We start from the raw sequence: 18048 nt of genomic DNA on the forward strand, positions 1-18048 counted from the left end.
TTTGTTAACGAATAGCCTTAAACCAGGATAAAGAAAGTCTGAAGATGGAAAGACAACATAACTCTTTAAAATATAGCACCACAGTATTTTATCCAGAGTGCCTGAGAGAAAACCACCCTCTTGGAGGGCAGGGGAAGGGTATTCAACCTTTCACTGCTTTTCCTTCAAGAGAAGAAAGAGGAACCTGGACCCTTAAGAGTCCTATATGGTGATGCACCCATTACCCCCTCCAAGGGGCACAGCACAGGACAGAGAAGCTGTATCATGCTGCACGTCTCCCTTGGGATATGTTAGCAGGAGAAAGATCACCAGAGATACCGATACATTTATTCTGATCTGAATCACTATGGGAGGAAGCAGAATTGCTAATTCCTCGGTAGAGGCTTTTAGAGCTTTTTTTTTTTTTGTTTGTTTGTGTTTGTTTATTTGTTTCAAGATCTATTACAAGCCTTATTTTATTAGAAGGGGATGCTAGAGAGGCAATGGCAGGAAGAACAAACAGCTGGCCCATCACAAGACCTGTGGCAGTAATAATAAGGGATAGTTACATTAGTCACTGAACCGTTCAAGCTTCTCACCACTTTTAGGAACACAAGTATGTGGCGGAGTAGTACAACTTAGAAAATAACCCCCAGTCGGCCAGCTATTACCACTCCTCAGTGCCGCGTGGCTGGAGCTGAATAACTAGGAGAGGGTGGGAGAGTTCAACAGCTTGGGAGATTCAAATGGCTCAGGTAGATCCCTTTACCCAAGGTCAGTCCTAGGTTGCCCAGACCCCTTTTTCCCCATGGCCATCCCTCATGAAGCAGAGCCTCTGAAATAAGTAGTTTCTCTGTGGCATAGAGCTCAAATTGGAAAGGTTCAGTTCCAGGGCTTACATGGGAGGAAGAAGTCACACTCCTGGCAATACGGTTCCACTGAAAAAATAGTAAAATATGATAGAACTTTGTATACCTCAGTTCAGCAAGGTACTTAAGAATCTGTCTAAATCACTTAAGTAGTCCTGTGGGAGGCCTAAGTCTCTAAAATTAATTCTCATGCAAGATGTGCAATTTTTATATAAATGTGCTGTTTTGGAGCAAAGATAAATCTTTCAGAACTTCTTCCAGGAACAGTACGGAGACACGCAAGCTTCAGTTTAACATAAGATTTGTTTCATAATCTGATCTATGGAACTGTTCTGTTCTAGACCAATGGTTTTTATTTAAAATAAATCTTTTGCCTAGATTTTCTGATGCACACACTTCCGTATAGACACTAGTGTGTGTTTAGCATTTTTATCCTTACAACAGCAACAAATACTTATGCCCATGCCATTATTCCATGCAGAATCCTGTGAAAACATACAAGGCCAGAGTTTCAGTTAATCTAAATAGGCATAGATTCATTGACTTTGATGAACCTATTGGTACTCTACACCAGCTGAGCAGCTGGTCCTGAATCTCAGTTTTGATATCACATAATTAAAGAAAAAAGATTTAAACCACCCCTACCCCCCAGCATTTGCATTCATGCAAAAGCAGGCTGAAAAATTTACTGAAATGATTTTTTCAAAGAAAAATGGCCTTTTGCAAAACCAAAAAGTTTTCTGTCCCTTCTCCGCCACCCCAAAAAACTGAGGATAAAAACATATATCAAAAAAGTGGGTTTTTTTTGTTTTGTTTTGTTTTTTTTAGGGGAAAGGGACTTCTGTTTTCTAGCTAGCTCTAACTTTGTGCACCTGGTTTAAAGTGATGTAGCTACACTGGATTAAAATGGGGTAATTTCAGATTGATCTCATGAATTCTCCTTAATCCCCAATGAATGTATTTCACATCTGAGCCAGCTAAATGGCTCTGATTAGCAAGTCACGTACAATGCTGCCCTATCTTCAGGAAGATGAATTTGCAGGTTTTGTCTCAACGTTTCTAGAACTTTTGGAGAAGTAGACCAAAGATCAGTTACCTAAGGAGAAAGTTTGTGACCATTGTTAGGCCACAAAGAAAGTACAGTACAGTACAACCTTTTATTAGGATTGGTCCATAGCTGTATAGGTAGCTGCTAAAATATATAAATCCTGAAGAGGAAAAATTCAACACTGAGGACCTGAACCAGGACATTTTTGCTTCATCATTTTGTCAAGACACTCTTGCATTAAGAGCACACATGCACAGAATAAGATTATACATTATATATTAAATGAACAAAAAATTGGATTAATCTAAACTCTTAATCAAATAAATTCATTTCAAATCATCAACTGGTAGAAATTTAAGGCCTGTCCATATGATTTATTAGTCTGCACCAGAAGAGTAAGTTCTAGTTCTAGAAGAGCAAGTAAGTTCTAGTAGAGCAAGGGGCAACCATAAATGGTGAGTGGGCCACGTGAGTGGCCCTCCTTTGCCTCAGTGCGCCGGAGCAACCGGTGGCCCACTGGGGTTCCACCTGTGGTCTCCCTTCACCCACATACCTCTGCTCCTTCCCTACCCTCACAGTATGTTTGAAGGGCTGCAAATCTCCCAATTTGGGATCCATCCCCATACCTCCCTCCTGGAGCTGGAATAGCCACAAACAGCTGATCTGTGGTGTTCCAGTTCTGGGAAGGTGGGGGAGAAGCACAGATGGAGTACAGAGCAGGTGCTTAGCAGCACTCTGAAAGTGCTGGGAGGAAAGGGAAGGAGCCAGGAAGTGCAGGACTCTGGTGCCTCAGTGCCTGAGAGGTGCATGGGGAAGGGAGGCAGTCAAGTGGGTTGCGGGCCACAGATGGAACCCCAGTGGGCCACAGGTTCCCACCACTGCCCCAGTACATACTGTCACATTCCACATCAACTGGCTCAGATGGACTCTGAGTGCACCTGAAAAGCTTCTTAGTGTGCATTAATGTAGTGGAATGGCTTTTTCAAAAGTTTATGCTTAGCCAGCCAACATATTGGACAACAAAAAGTTAAGAACAGTGTTTGAAGTTACCAAGATCATGGTAAAATTCATTGACTTATTTTGCCCCTCTTCAATTTTCCCTGAACTCTGTTCAGCCTCAGTTACAAATTTACCTAAGGAGACACTGCTCCTCAGTTATGCTGAACATTTTTGCAAAAAATAAATGTTCCAAGGATTCTGGAAGTCATTTACCTTCCCTTAAAAAAGAAACAACGCATAAGCAGGTTAACTGCATCCATTTAACACAATACAATTATTTAATACAAGATAGCAGGACACTGATTTTTAAATTTATTTTTAAGTGAGTTTAGTGCTTGCTGAAGGTGCTGCACTGATGGCCCTAGACACTGAAGTCCTTTATCTACACTGCAGGCAGCAGTGCAAGATTCTCCACTATATTGTAATCCTCAAGGAACGGGTCCTAAAAAGGCTGAGCTTTTAAGACTGGTGTTTACCAGAGCAGTTTGTACATTACAAGAACACTAACTGCATCACGGTAAGTCAGTCATGTAATTATTTAATAGAAAGAACACTAGAACAGAAAAGGCAAATAACTGAACTACAGGTTGAACCTCTCTAATCTGGAACACTCTCCTCCAGCAAACTCCATAATGCAGCATGATTTTAGTTACCCAGATGACAATTATGAGTGTGGCCAAATTTCCCATAGTCCCATAACATCTGCTTACAGACACCAGTCCTGGCTCTCAGTATTGTGTGCTGTTATTTAGCTGTAATTTATCCCTAAATGTCTCTTAAGAGCCCAGTAAGCAGTGGAGTGTTGGTAACATGCTTGAGAATACAGACCTCCCGTCATCCGACGAATTCTCTCGTCTGCCGCCGGTCATGTCCTGAGGGTGCCAGACAAGAAAGGTTCAACCTGTACAGGCTGAACGTCTCTTGTTTGGGGCCCACTGGCCCAGCAACATCCTTAGCTGTCAGGACCACAGATGTCGCTGGACCAGGGAGCCCCAGCCAAAGAAGTTGCTAGGAGTTGGGAGCTGCCGCTGGCCCTGGGCAGGATACCACTAAAAGCAAGGAGCCCTGCTGACTGGAGCAGCTTGCCCAGAGTGGCGTGTCTTCCTCTGTCCCAGCAAACTCCCTCATACAGGAAGACTCAGGTCCCAAGGGTGCTGAAGCAGGGAGGTCCAACCTGTAGTTGCATTGCTCTGCAACTTTTAAGATTTCAACCAACTGTACCACAACTGTTTATTTGGAAAATGTGACTAGAAGCAGCCTAAAAATAAGCAAAAGATGAGTAGCTGTTCATGATGCAAAATAGCCACAGGCATATGGCCAGAATGTTAGACAAATGAACTACACACCAGTCATAGTTCTGGTTATACAGGCCTTTTGTGTTTAACATCTTCCAGGGTCTTCAGAGTTAAACAGAAAATAACTAAAATCTTGATCTCAAGAAAGTCTGTCAGGAATTTCATTGGTTCAAGGTTGTGGCAATTTTTAAAACAAAGAAATCTGTTAACTGACATTAAGCAAGCATCCTTTTTTTAGCAATCTCAGTAATACTTCCATGTAAAGACCTTTCCTCTCAACGGTAAATACCACAAACCTGCACACAGGCTACATGCTAGAAAAAGTGCATTTTAGTTTATTTGACCTTAAAAAGTGCAGCAAGTGAAGAATTTGAGTTATTTGAATGCTAACAAGAGCATGTAACACAGTGTAACATCTCAACACATGACCAACCAGTGCTCACTGTACAACCTTCCTAAAAGCTCATGAGAATTTACAAAAAATGCAGGTGACATTTGAGTGGTTCAGTCTTTTTAATATTAATAAAAAGATTGACAAAAGTGTTGATTCCTTATGCTTAAGCCAAAATGCACTAAAATTAGAATAAAACAAAACAGCAGTCATGTAGCACTTTAAGGACTAACAAAATAATTTATTAGGTGATGAGCTTTCGTGGGACAGACCCACAAAAGCTCATCACCTAATAAATTGTTTTGTTAGTCTTTAAAGCATTACACGACTGTTGTTAGAGTACAGACTAACACGGATACCTCCATTAAAATTAGAATGTTATTTTTACAATGTTAGGGAAAATACTGACATGGAGCAATTCAAACATTTAAACTGCAATAGCTACTCATAAATAAGCAAGAATGGCTATGTTGTTACAAGGTATTGGAAGAAAAGATATAAATGAACAAGATGACAGCTTTTTTTCCCTCACTTACCTCATGATTCAGCTCTGCTATCTGATCTTTCAGTTCTCTAATATACTGGTTGGAGTCGGAGCTATTAAGCTGACCTTGAACTTTTCCTTCTTCCTTCTGTTTTTAATAAAGAAAGAAATCTTGTTCAAAACCTTCATGCTTACTCCACATTCAGTCTTATTTCAGGAGACTGATTGGATCAGGAGTTTAAAATGGAGATTTTCCCTTCTAGGTAACTGATTTAAATCTCACAGACTAGTAGCAGTTGAAATATGTGACCCTCTGAAGATGGTAAAATGGCCTTTATGAAATGAAAGAGCTGTCAGTTTCCAGTGAGCGGAAACTATCCTCACACAGGCAAACCTCTATTCTCTGCAGATACTACCACTGAAGGCTTACATGGCATAGACTCAATTAGTCTCCTCAGTATGGGTTTGAGGCACACAGGCAGAGTTCTATGGAGGAGTCTGAAGAATTAAGTTTTACTGCTTGGAAGTCAGCATCTAAACAAAACACAGTGTACGAACAAGAGTTTCATGTAAATCTGAGTGCTCTCTTCAATTCAACTTCAAAATAAGGAACACCAAGTTACAGGACGTTTGTTGGCTGTACCTTAATGCCCATGTTACAGGACTGCACTGATACTGAAAATTCTGCACCATTAGAACTTCCGTTTGCCTTTAACTAACAAGGAAATGTCACATAACATTTACCTGTTTTGTTGGATGTGTATGAGAGATATCACACTTGTCAAACCTTAGCCATTTTTAAATCAAGTTTCTGATTACGAAATTTCATTGTTTAAGCTTAAGACAACTTCACGGCGTATCAAAAGGGACAGGAATGCTCCCAACCCCTATGGAATACAGGGGAATGTAAGTGTTTGAGATGGGGAAGTCGAAGAGCCAAGCGTGTAAGGGAGAGGGTGAGAAAGTGTGTACATTATCTCCATTTTGAGGGTGCCCACGTTCTGGAGAGTGGGAGCCTTTCAATTGCCACATTTACTCCATACCCACCCACAGGTCCTAAAAACAATGGTGTCTGTTGCAGTTTGATATCTGAGAGATCACAGGACTAGAGCCTGTAGCTTTTCTCCAGAGAAGCTTCTTCCACTGCTTCCCAGCTGAGCCTAAGTTTATGGCAGAATTTTTAGTAGTCACAGCATGAGGAAAGGGCCTGCTCCCTGGAGGTAATCTGTGCTTTCAGTCCCGTTAAAATGGTCAGTGACCATTTTCTCTAAAGGGTTAGCATCCCTTACACATTAGCAGCCCTCCTTATTCAGGGCATAAGCATTTTCAATCCTATTATACAGTAAGAGAAATGGCAGAAATTTTGGATATGGAAAAAATGAATAATAGAAGAGACTGGCTTCTTCCTCATTATTACTAACGTTTTGAGACACAAACACATTTACTTTGGAAGGTAACAATTATAACGCTATGTAAAGTTTGAAGGATAAAGCTAGTCATTTTAGAAAAAGTTACCAGAAAAGGGAAAACTCGGACCTTTCTCAAGGTCTCATTTTAAGTATAATGTAAACTAACAGATTTAGTTAAAATGCAATTTTCTAGGTAACCTTTTCTCACAAATCACAGGCTATAAACAGGACAAAGCAACTGAAGCCTTTTTTTAAAAATTAATGAATTAAATTAGGTGGAAAGTCAAAAGGTATTGAAATTTGCTATGCAACTTTAGATTATAGCTTTTAATGAACTAAATTAAATCACTGCTGGTAGCATCTATTTGAATTTTAACAACATATAGAAGAAAAGAACTTAAAATTACAGCCCTGATTCTGAAAATTTAATAAATGAATCTTACTGAATAGGCACGTGCTTAAAGTTAAGCATGTATGTAAAGGTTTACAGCATATGGCTCTAAAGCTATGAAAAACTAATTGCATAAAAACTCTTCAGCGCAAAGTTGATCCTTTGTTAACTATTTTGTTGTGTTTTTTTTTAAAAAAAAAAAACAGGCCAAATTTTTCAAAAATGGTCTAATTTTAGGCTCAACTAGGGCCCTACCAAATTCATGGTTGTGACAAATGCACCAGAGCATGAAAGCTGGTCTTGTGCAATTCTCCCTTACATATAAAGATTTCATAGATGAGACCAGTGTCTCAGATTGTGGGTCTCCAAAAAGGGTGTTGCAGAGCATCCTGGCTTTGGAACCCTTAATCTTTCACTGCCTTCAGAGCTGGGCGGCTGGAGCATTACAGCTGGGTGCCCAGCTCACTGGCAATGCCCCACTAGTGGTGCAGGAATAAGGGTGGCTATACCATCCTATCCTTACTTCTGTGCTTCTGCAGGCAGTACCCGTCTTCAGAGCTGAGCTCCTGGCCTGCAGCTGCCACTCTCCAGCCACTCAGCTCTAAAGGCAATGTTGCTCCCAGCAGCTGTACAAAAGTAAAGGTAGCAGTACTGCAACCCCTGCCCCAACCTTACAATAAGCATCTGACTCCCCATGCCCCATAACCCTTTTTTGGATCAGGACCCCTACAATTACAAACATCCTGAAATTTCAGATTTAAAATAATTGCAATCATGATGTTTACAATTTTATAATCCTAAGACTGTGAAATTGACCAAAGTGGACCCTGAATTTGGTAGGGCCCTACTTATAACTCAGTATTTAGGCGTGAGAAGGTATGACTTTCAAAAAGAACTAAGTGACTCTGGAGCAAAAGTCCCACTGATGTCAAACCTGGGTACAGTATAGTCTACCTGCAAAAAAAAACAAACCAAACCAAAACAAAACACAAAACAAAAACACCACAGCTTTCTTGATTTGTGGAGACGCTCAGTGTGTGATGTTTCCAAATGTAGTGGTGGCTGACTTCTGAGTAGTTATGTATTTGAATTTGTGTTCTCACAGTGAGCATGTTAACAGGGCCTTGGATTTTTATATTATTTAAGCACAGATGACCATTGATAAGTGGGAAGTTTCTTGGAACCATGTTAGATATTATATATCCATTCCTCACTAATCATTACACCCTTAAGGATATAAATCATCCACTCTAGCCATTTAAGATTGTAAAATAAAAATAAAGAATATCTGAATAAAGATCTCATTTAGAAAAGTTAATTTTAAAAATCTAACAAGAGTTAAAAAAAATGCCTACACTGGCTACAAATATAGAATCATAGAACACTAGAACTGGAAGGGACCTTGCAAAGTCATTGAGTGCAGTCCCCTGCCCTCTTGGCAGGACCAACCACTGCCTAGACCTTCCCTAACAGAGGTTTGTCAAACCTGCTCTTAAACATCTCCAGCGATGGAGATTCCACAACCTCCCCAGGCAATTTATTCCAGTGTTTAATCACCCTGACAGTTAGGAAGTTTTTCCTCATGTCCAACCAAAACCTCCCTTGCTGCAGCTTAAGCCCATTGTTTCTTGTCCTATCCTCAGAGGCCAAGGAAAACAATTTTTCCTCCCTTCTTGTAGCCCTCCTTTGGGTACTTGAAAACTGCTATCATGTCCCCTCTAACTCTTCCCTTTTCTAAGCTAAAGAAGCCCAGGTCTTTCAATCTTCACCCATAACTCATGTTCTCTAGACCTTTAATCATTCTTGTTGAACAACTATTACAAATACATGGTGAAGATATAGTATATTTCACACCAGACAAAAATGATTATCTCCCTTCTTTAAGTGGAATAAACTGAACCTATCATTAGAGGTCTGGTAGCACCTCTGAATCAAAAACTACCTGTTGCAAGAGGAGGGCAGAACTGCACGTTTTTATTCAATGCACCACAATCAATCCTCCAGAGTTCAATTTTGTCATGTCTATGAAGACGCAGCAAAAATGATCTCTCTAGGCATGGCCATTGATCCTGGTACTCTACACTACTGCATGGAATAAAGGATGTCGGCACAAGCCACAAGATTCCCGATCTACACCAGGGAACAAAGTTGATCCTGATATGTTGATTCTAGCTACATTAATGGCATAACTAGAATTGTGTATCTGGGATCAACTTTGTTCCCTAGTGTAGACCAGCCCTCAAACATTCATGGAGAGTGCCTTTTAAGACAACGATGAAATATTAAAACCACAATATACGCAAATAGCAGGACATTAAAAGTGAAGACCAGTGTCTTGAGCTCACATCAGTTTACTTTCTTCCAAACCTCTTCATAGCATGAGTTAAGGAAGAAGCCTCAAGATAAAATTCAGTGTAACTTCCATTAGTTTTTGTCAATAATACTGATGGACAGGAGCTATTTCTGGATGTACACACACAATGATACTGTGAAGTATCCACTACAGAATACATTACTAGACTTATCTTCCCACAGAACGAGCAGCCACAGAGCAAGAACATGAAATAAAGGCAGCAACACGAATTCTTTCTGCACCAGTGCAGAGCTCTTTGGAGTTTTTAATGCTTTGGTCAGTCTGGTTTTAGAGGCAACCTAACTGTATCCCATTTTAACAGTGGATTTAAAGAGTTTCAACTATTTCTAGGAAATAGCAGGAAAGGAGAAGGAAAGTTTCAGATTCATACTTTATTTTTTTCTTTAGAGAGGAAGAAGTAAATAAATAGATGGAAAAGATACATCTTAGGTTTTTTTTAGTAATGCCCAACAACATTATTGTTTCACTCCCACTATAAATCAGGAATAATTCATTTGAAATCAGGCCAGCATATTTCAACACTAATTTCTTACAATAGCAGGAGTATGAAGAAACATTACTGAACCACAACCTGTCCTATCTTTTCTGTTTGAAATCCACCGAAAAACAAGTTCAGCAGAAATGCCAGTCTAGCATATAACAATAAAGCACAAGGAAATTACATGGAAACCCAGAGAGGGCTCTGCTTCGAAAAACAGCTGTGTGATCACATGGCACTTGATTCAACCAGACTGCCTACTTCAGTAACTAAGGTGAGATTCTGCTACTTCACTCCCCCTGACATTCCAGAGTAAACTCAGCTGTGACAGAAGGAGCAGGTTCTATTCTTTGGTGGGCAACAGAATTATTTAGTGAGTTCCAATCAGTTATACCTGAAACATAGCACTTACAAAGGATGCAATTTTGCTTGAAGAACCTTCATTAGTGGTGATGCAAGGGAAGGAAAGATTCCAGTTTATCTTTCCAATTTCACAGCATCTGTAGAACTGGAAGCTAGGAAAAATATTCTCATACACTGAGCACATTTGCAATGGAAGGATTTGACACAGGGAATCCCACAAAGTCATTTTCAACAGTGTCACTGTTCAGAGAAAAGTGATGCAACTTCCCCTTGCAACACAAAGCACTAAAAATTTGATGCTGCTGCTCTTAGTGGCTGTAATGAGCAACAGATTAAGTCTAGCTTCAACAGTTTATGAATTGCACAGATGTAGCAAAGCAGAAACAAAGCTGGTCTTAGGACAAGGTACTAGGTCCTTCCTTCAGGACTACACATATTCAGTGCCTCATTAGCATGCAGGTGGCCGCGGCACTTCGAAATTGAAGCGGCTCGCCGCTGCGCGGCTCATCCAGACGGGGATCCTTTTCGAAAGGACCCCAGCTACTTCAAAGTCCCCTTATTCCTATCTGCTCATAGGAATAAGGGGACTTCGAAGTTTACTAATGAAGCGCTGAAATACATATTCAGTGCCTCATTAGCATGTGGGCGGCCACGGCACTTTGAAATTGACGCAGCTTGTCCAGACGGGGACCCTTTTCGAAAGGACCCCAGCTACTTCGAAGTCCCCTTATTCCTATGAGCAGATAGGAATAAGGGGACTTTGAAGTAGCTGGGGTCCTTTCGAAAAGGATCCCCGTCTGGACAAGCCGCGTCAATTTCAAAGTGCCGTGGCCGCCCACATGCTAATGAGGCACTGAATATGTATTTCAGCGCTTCATTAGTAAACTTCGAAATGGCCATTTGCATGGCTATTTCAAAGTTTTTGGCTAGTGTAGACATAGCCCTTCTGTTCTGGTGATTCCTGATACATTCATCTGCTATGCTGATATGGGGAAAAACACTTTTAGCTTACCAAATTGCTACCAACGTAAGGTTGAATTTTTCCACTGAACTGTCCTTTGGCATCAGCAAGTCTCCAAGGAAGATCTTCCATAAATGGTTCAATTGTTTCCACAACTGTGCAGTTGCAGGTGAGGCCTTTAAACCAATCTTAACTGTGGTTTTCTGACAACTCCACCATAGACCCTTAGCATTTGCTATCTGCCCACCTCTCTATACTGCACATATTTGTATCTTGAAAGAAGAGAAAACCACTGCAAGGCTAAGAAGCTCAGTCAGTTTGTCCACGTAGCTTAGGTTTCTGCTTACACAGCGTAGTTTAAGACAACACCATCTTGACTGTGACAGCAATCCAGCTGCCACTGAGAAAGTGAGATTAGTGAAGGGCTGTCACAAGGATAATCAGCCACTCTGATTTTCCAAATATTCATTGACCTGCAGGTGGAAGTTGCACAAAAGCTTTTCCTTTGGGTCTTTACTAAGAAAAAAAAATTGTTTATCAGCTTTGGTTTAACAAAAAGACATTTGGGGGAATTAATTCCAGTCTTTAATAGTGACCTTTCCACTTAGTTCTGAGTCATGCTGAAATTTTGTTTGAGAAGTGGTAGCTATGACACAGACCTGAATTAGTGCCCAACTGAAATAGAGGGATAGGGAACTGATGAAGTTGAAAATGACACAGAAATGGCGCAGGAACTGAAAAAAAAAAGTGGAGCTATAACAAGTACTGAATGGAATTGAAACCAAGTTACAGCTCCTGATAGCAAATTTCATGAAGTGTTACTATGTAGGCTATTCTCCCACACAATCCACAACTTAAATCTATTAGAAGAATTTGATCCCTCAGTCCCTTTACCTGCATCTCTCTCTAAATTAATAAGCAGAGACAGATCTGGATTAAGCACTAGGCTTCAGGTGGCCTTTGTCTAAGGCCCAGGTTGCTTATGGAGGGAAAAGAGGGGCCCAACTATATCATGTGAGGTCACTGTGCAGCTGAAGAAACAGACTGTCATGAGGCTGCATGTTCCTGATGAGGATGCAGCTTCAGAAAAATTAGCAAATGGAAGGCTGCTGCTACCCCTAAGTACTACAAGCAGGGAAGAAAAACATGCCCAGACCTACCTACCCCATATCAACTAGTCCCCCATAGCCCCACGCATAATCTACCACATAACAGAAGTACCTGAAAATGGCATTCTGGCAGTCACCACAGCTTCAGGATGGTGCTCCCACCTACGTTAGGACTGAAGACCTAAGCTACTACACAGCAATTCACAGGGAGAAGAGGACTTTAGCTGGAAAACAATTGCTGCTGCAGTCTCTGGCTTTTACTACTGGGGTGGGGTAGGGTATAAGGGTGACCTTGCCTAGCAGTCTGCACCCCCTACCAGTGCCTTTGCCTCTCTGATGAGCCAAGTTCTCCCTGAGCTGCTGCTGCTAACCTTCATCCCACTCTGGCAGTATGAGATGAGAGGACTGATTAGTTTTCCAGGTGTTTGGCCTCTGGAGACTGAATAGGGCCTAAAAGCCAAGAGTGTATATGGTGCTATCAAGAGTCTGTTTCAAGTCTTTGGGAGAAAGAAATGGGTCAGAGTCTTGTGTCAACAGGATGCAGTCTGTTCCCTTTCCCACATTAAACACTCTGATGGGAATCTGCAGTGGTTGATGGCATTGCAACTACTGATGTCAAAAGAGAACTAGAACACTGACGCTAATGAGGAGAGCAAAAGCATGGTGGCCTACAGTGGGAAGAACAAAAGCCCAGTAACAGCTGTTCTCATCCTTTAGTATAGAATACTAAGGAACTGTATGTGCCTGGTAACAGCTAACCCTGCACTGAACACCTTTCAAAGCAAACACTTTCCAAGTAAGATTCTTTTAATGACTATTTAAATTGGTGCACCTGAGCTGAGGTTGTGATCCAAGCAGTGTCTGACCTTCTGATTTCAGAGAAGGGCTTAGCAAGACCAAGGAAATAAGGAACACTTTTGATGGTTTAGGATATGAAAAAACAGAACACATTAAGAGGTCCTGTGCTTCTTAGGGGGGTTGCATTTGGCACATTTTCTACAGCCAACACACACACACACACACACTGAAATGATGAGACCATGAGAGGGGCCATAATACTGGGTCAGACCAATAGCCCACTCTCCCTTCTGACAGAGGTTAATGCCAGATGCGTACCAGAAAGTGACCAGTATAGGGCATTCAGGAGATTCATGCCTTGTTGCCCAGGCCCAGTTCCCACAAGTAAGAAGTTCAGGGACAAAAAGAAAATGGGATTGCGTCCCTGATGGTATTTGCCAATAGCCAGGGATGATTTACCATCCAGGAACTTCCTAATAACCTTTTGCACCTAATTACGTTTTTGGCCTTCACAGCATCTCTTGGCGATGAGTTCCAGGGATTGACTATATGTACAGTAAAATTCCTTTAATCCAGACTGATGATTAGGAAAGCCTGATGGTCTGGCACCTAGCAAAAACAGTCTCATTATTGAGATAATCCAGCAAAATTTGATGGTCCGTCATATAGCAGTCTCCTGTGATATGCAAGGGTTGGAGCTGGGGCGCACTGGGGTTGTGAAGCAGGAGTGTGGGGGTGAAGCTGGGGATGCATGGGCATGGTGAGCTGCAGCTGGGGATGTGCAGGGGTGGTGAAGAAGCTACAGGAGCACAGGGGTAGTGAGCTGTGATGTGGGGGGACGTTGGGGTTATGGTGACGTCCAGTAGTCCAAAAAATTTGGTAATCCGGCACCTGTCGGTTCCCAGACGTGCCTGATTAAAGGAATTTTACTGTATTGTTAAAAGCACCTACATTTTAAAACTGCTGCCTAATTATCAATTATCGGTATCCCTGTACTGCAGTCATTAGCACTCAGGGTAGTGATCTGACTAGCACTTCTCAGGCTCACAAGAGAGCCCCAGCTTAGATTCTCCACCCCCCGCAGGAGATTCTGGCTATCATTGCCTTTTGGGGGGACCAGTCAGTGGTGAAGAGACTTTAGGTGGCCGAGAGAAACGCAGCCATCTACGATCAGACGGTGTGTGAGACGACCACCTGAGGTTACTCCTGGCACTCTATACAGTGCTGGGTGAAGGTTAAAGAACTCTGTTAGGCCTATCAAAAAGTCCAGGAAACCAACCAGCGTATTCCTCTGTTGTGCTTTTCCTCTCTCATGTCCCTTTACATCCAGTCTGTCTTGGACACTTCTGTCCCATCCTTAATAACCCATGTGTCCTTGAAAAGTATACCTTCACTGATAATACACAGAAAGACCCATTCATTGCACTTCAAAGCACATTATGTCAATTGTATCTTAATTTTGACCTTCATTTTCCACACCTAGTGCCCAGTGTTGCAGAGAAAACCAGGAGACGCAGGAAAGCAAAAGAAGATATGATTATGCAGCACATGCAAGACACTCAGGCAGAGCACAACAACTTGACAAAGGACACTGCTCAGTGACGACACAGTACAGCCGAGTGGCATCAGAGTCAAGTAAACTTTAATTAGGTGATCCCTTCTGTGTGTGCTGTATGAAGTAGTAAACACTGACTCAGCTTCCTCATGCCATTCATGACTTCAAAGACCTCTAGATGTCTACTTCAACAGTCCCTATCTTTTTGATCCCTCCCCATATTGAAGCTGCTTTATGCCCTAGATCATTTTGGCTACGTCTACACGTGAAGCCTACATCGAAATAGCTTATTTCGATGTAGCAACATCAAAATAGGCTATTTCGATGAGTAATGTCTACACGTCCTCCAGGGCTGGCAACGTCGATGTTCAACTTCGATGATGCGCGGCACCACATCGAAATAGGCGCTGCAAGGGAACGTCTACATGCCAAAGTAGCACACATCGAAATAAGGGTGCCAGGAACAGCTGCAGACAGGGTCACAGGGCGGACTCAACAGCAAGCCGCTCCCTTAAAGGGCCCCTCCCAGACACACTTGCACTAAACACCACAAGATACACAGAGCTGACAACTGGTTGCAGACCCTGTGCCTGCAGCATGGATCCCCAGCTGCCGCAGCAGCAGCCAGAAGCCCTGGGCTAAGGGCTGCTGCCCACGGTGACCATAGAGCCCCGCAGGGGCTCGAGAGAGAGCGTCTCTCAACCCCTCAGCTGATGGTCGCCATGGCGGACCCCGCTATTTCGAAGTTGCAGGACACGCAACGACTACACTGTCCCTACTTCGACGTTCAACATCGAAGTAGGGCGCTATTCCTATCCCCTCATGGGGTTAGCGACTTCGACGTCTCGCCGCCTAACGTCGAAGTTAACTTCGAAATAGCGCCCGACGCATGTAGCCGTGACAGGAGCTATTTCGAAGTTAGTGCCGCTACTTCGAAGTAGTGTGCACGTGTAGACACGGCTTTTGTTGCCCTTCTCTTCTGCACATAGTATTCAAGCTGTGTGTGTACTAAGGATTTATCGTAGCATCATAATATATTGTCTTATCACTTTCCTACTGGTTCTGAGCATTGTTAACTGACTGCTACTGCACACTGAGCAGATGTTTTCAGAGAACAATACTCAATGACTCCAAGAGCTCTGAGGTAACAGTTAATTTAGACCCATTGCTGTCTATGTATAGTTGTGATCATGTTTGCCAACGTGCATCACTTTCATTTATCAACAATGTAGCATGCCCAAAAGCCTAGACAGCAGACATTGGTCTTCCATAAATCTAGAAAGAAAAAAAAGGAACAGGGAGGAGAACTGGCTGCTCTAACCACCAGCAAGCCCTTATCTACACATTCAGGGACTTTCTGGCTGTGGGTTGTTCTTGTAATATTTTGATCAAGTTAAGTTTTTCTAGCCTTTACAACTGTAAAGTGTAATTCTCAACTGTGAAAAAGGAACAAACTATTGTCCCCACATGTCTTCACACAACTAAAAGATGTTAACAGATACCATTATATCTCACTAGTGTTAACTCAAACGCAGTTAAGGCCATTTAGAATGTGATTTTTTAAATAGAAAAACAAGGAAGTTAACCAAATTTCAATGGGAGCTGGGCATCTTACTTCCTTCTGCTTCTGTGAGAATCCCAGTCTTGGCTTTGTTTTGTTAGCTACCTCACTAATTAGTTTAGCAGAAACATCCAAGCTAGTGTATTTATCCCCTGTCTCAAACTGCCTGCTACCCAGCTGTGTGAAGATCTAAATTTTCTAATTTACTAAAATGCGTTTCTGATTTGTCAATGCAGAGAGCAGCATATGGCAAAATATTTTAAATTGCGCCCTCAAACTGAATCTGATGGTAACATACAAGAATACTGTTCTTACCGATCATATTATTTTCCAATTTAATTAAAATCCCATTATTTTTACATTTACCTCAAACTACAACAGAACCATTTTTATACCTTCTGACAGAAGTAGTCCCTATGGGTTTTAGATTCGTCTCCTTTTAAGTCCCCACCTTGAAATTCCTATACCGTTATCACAATCTTTGTGGCCAAGAAACTTTTGATGAGGCTTCCTTTAGAAGCCATCGCTGCTTATGAAGCAGCGAAAAGGGAGCATCCACCATCTTGCCTAGTGCTAAATACACCCTAGCTCAGAACTCTCAGTTCAGTTTCCCACAGCTCTCTGCTGAAATGAAGCCACAGTGTTAAATGCTACATGTCGTCTTTTTAAAGGATTTTATTTTTTAAGAGTTTCTAGTGTTATCTGACAAACAATGATCTTCTTTATTACAGGACTGTTTCAGAATTAAGCTTGTGAATTCTAAATGGAATCTTAGCCTCTGTAAGGCAGAGATCACACTGTTAAAGGAAATAACAGAAGCAATTAGTAATCTCTCTCTACCTACCGGTCTCAGAAAATCTAAGGTTATACATAGGATGTGGGTTTTTCTTTGGGAGCTCTCTTACAGAAAATCTGTGATGTTAGCAGAGGTCATGACACAAACCAAAGTGTCCGGTCTCTAAGCAAGTAATGAGTGTTATTTTAAACACGATATATTTATAAGGCTACTGAAGACAAATCTACAAAAGTTATCTACAGCAAACAAACAAAATATGCCAGGGACACAACAGGGTTTAAGAAAATTAGTCAAAACCATATTAGGATTTCAATTTTTTTTTTTTTTTTTTAAGATCAGAATGTATACTCAAATATCAAGTTAAACCAATGCTATGTCAGGAGGCTAGTTGAATGCCAATGAATGACACCCTCTGTCCCCACCCCCTGCATCCTCCCCCCCCCCCACAAAAAAAATTACTATTATGAGTTTCTCAGGAAAATTACCTCTTCATATTCACACTTGAAGGATGCAACCTTCATACTTCCTGGTGCTATTGACCTGGGAGAATTCTAGAAAAACAATGACACTTACAGGAGAGCTAAGAGGCCTCAGCCACTGTAATTCCTTCTGCTAAACATACAGTCCCATTAGCAAGAATCTTAGGTAGGTGTATTTTTCCTCCATTATAATACTGCTAACACTGGGAGGTACTGAACCAATAGTGGAAGTCCCTGTCTGGATGGTCTTTGGCTTCAGACAATATCTGATGCACTTTGGCCAGATTCGTTAGGAGCAGCTAACTGACTAGGTGATTAGAACAGCATAAATAGCCAACAGGTCAAGCTACACTCCTACCTGAAATTATCTGCACCACTGTCAGTCTACAGGTTGTGGAGGCACTAGACCTCGGATGGCCAACCTGCAGCTCTCGAGCCACATGTGGTTCTCTGCTCAGTGAAATGAGATTCCTGCTTGGAATCACACACCTGAACTGCTCACTGCCACTCCGCACATGTGCCCCAGTGCCTGCAGGCAGAAGTGTGTGGCAGCAGCTCTGGTGAATCCCAGGCATTGGGTTGTGGGGCAGGGGGCTGGGAGTGCCTGGCTCTGGGGGGAAGAGGAGGAGGATTGGGTTAGAGTGGAGGAGTTGGCAGTGCCTGGCTCTGGTGGAAGAGTGGGGGAGCTGGGAGAATCTGTCTCTGGGGA

The 18048-nt window shown here is 42.0% G+C and overlaps 1 protein-coding gene across 11 annotated transcripts in view; it reads right to left on the reverse strand.

The window, feature by feature from the left end:
* EVI5 (ecotropic viral integration site 5) overlaps nt 1-18048 on the reverse strand; it is a 147938-nt gene that overhangs the window by 24793 nt on the left and 105097 nt on the right. For all 11 annotated transcript variants that reach the window (XM_075003390.1, XM_075003386.1, XM_075003393.1 and 8 more), the window contains one exon: nt 5118-5213. In XM_075003390.1, the coding sequence (XP_074859491.1) occupies nt 5118-5213 (96 nt within the window). The remainder of the gene's footprint in view (nt 1-5117; nt 5214-18048) is intronic.

Source organism: Carettochelys insculpta, chromosome 9 (genome assembly GCF_033958435.1).
Source record: "Carettochelys insculpta isolate YL-2023 chromosome 9, ASM3395843v1, whole genome shotgun sequence".
Taxonomy (NCBI): domain Eukaryota; kingdom Metazoa; phylum Chordata; order Testudines; family Carettochelyidae; genus Carettochelys; species Carettochelys insculpta.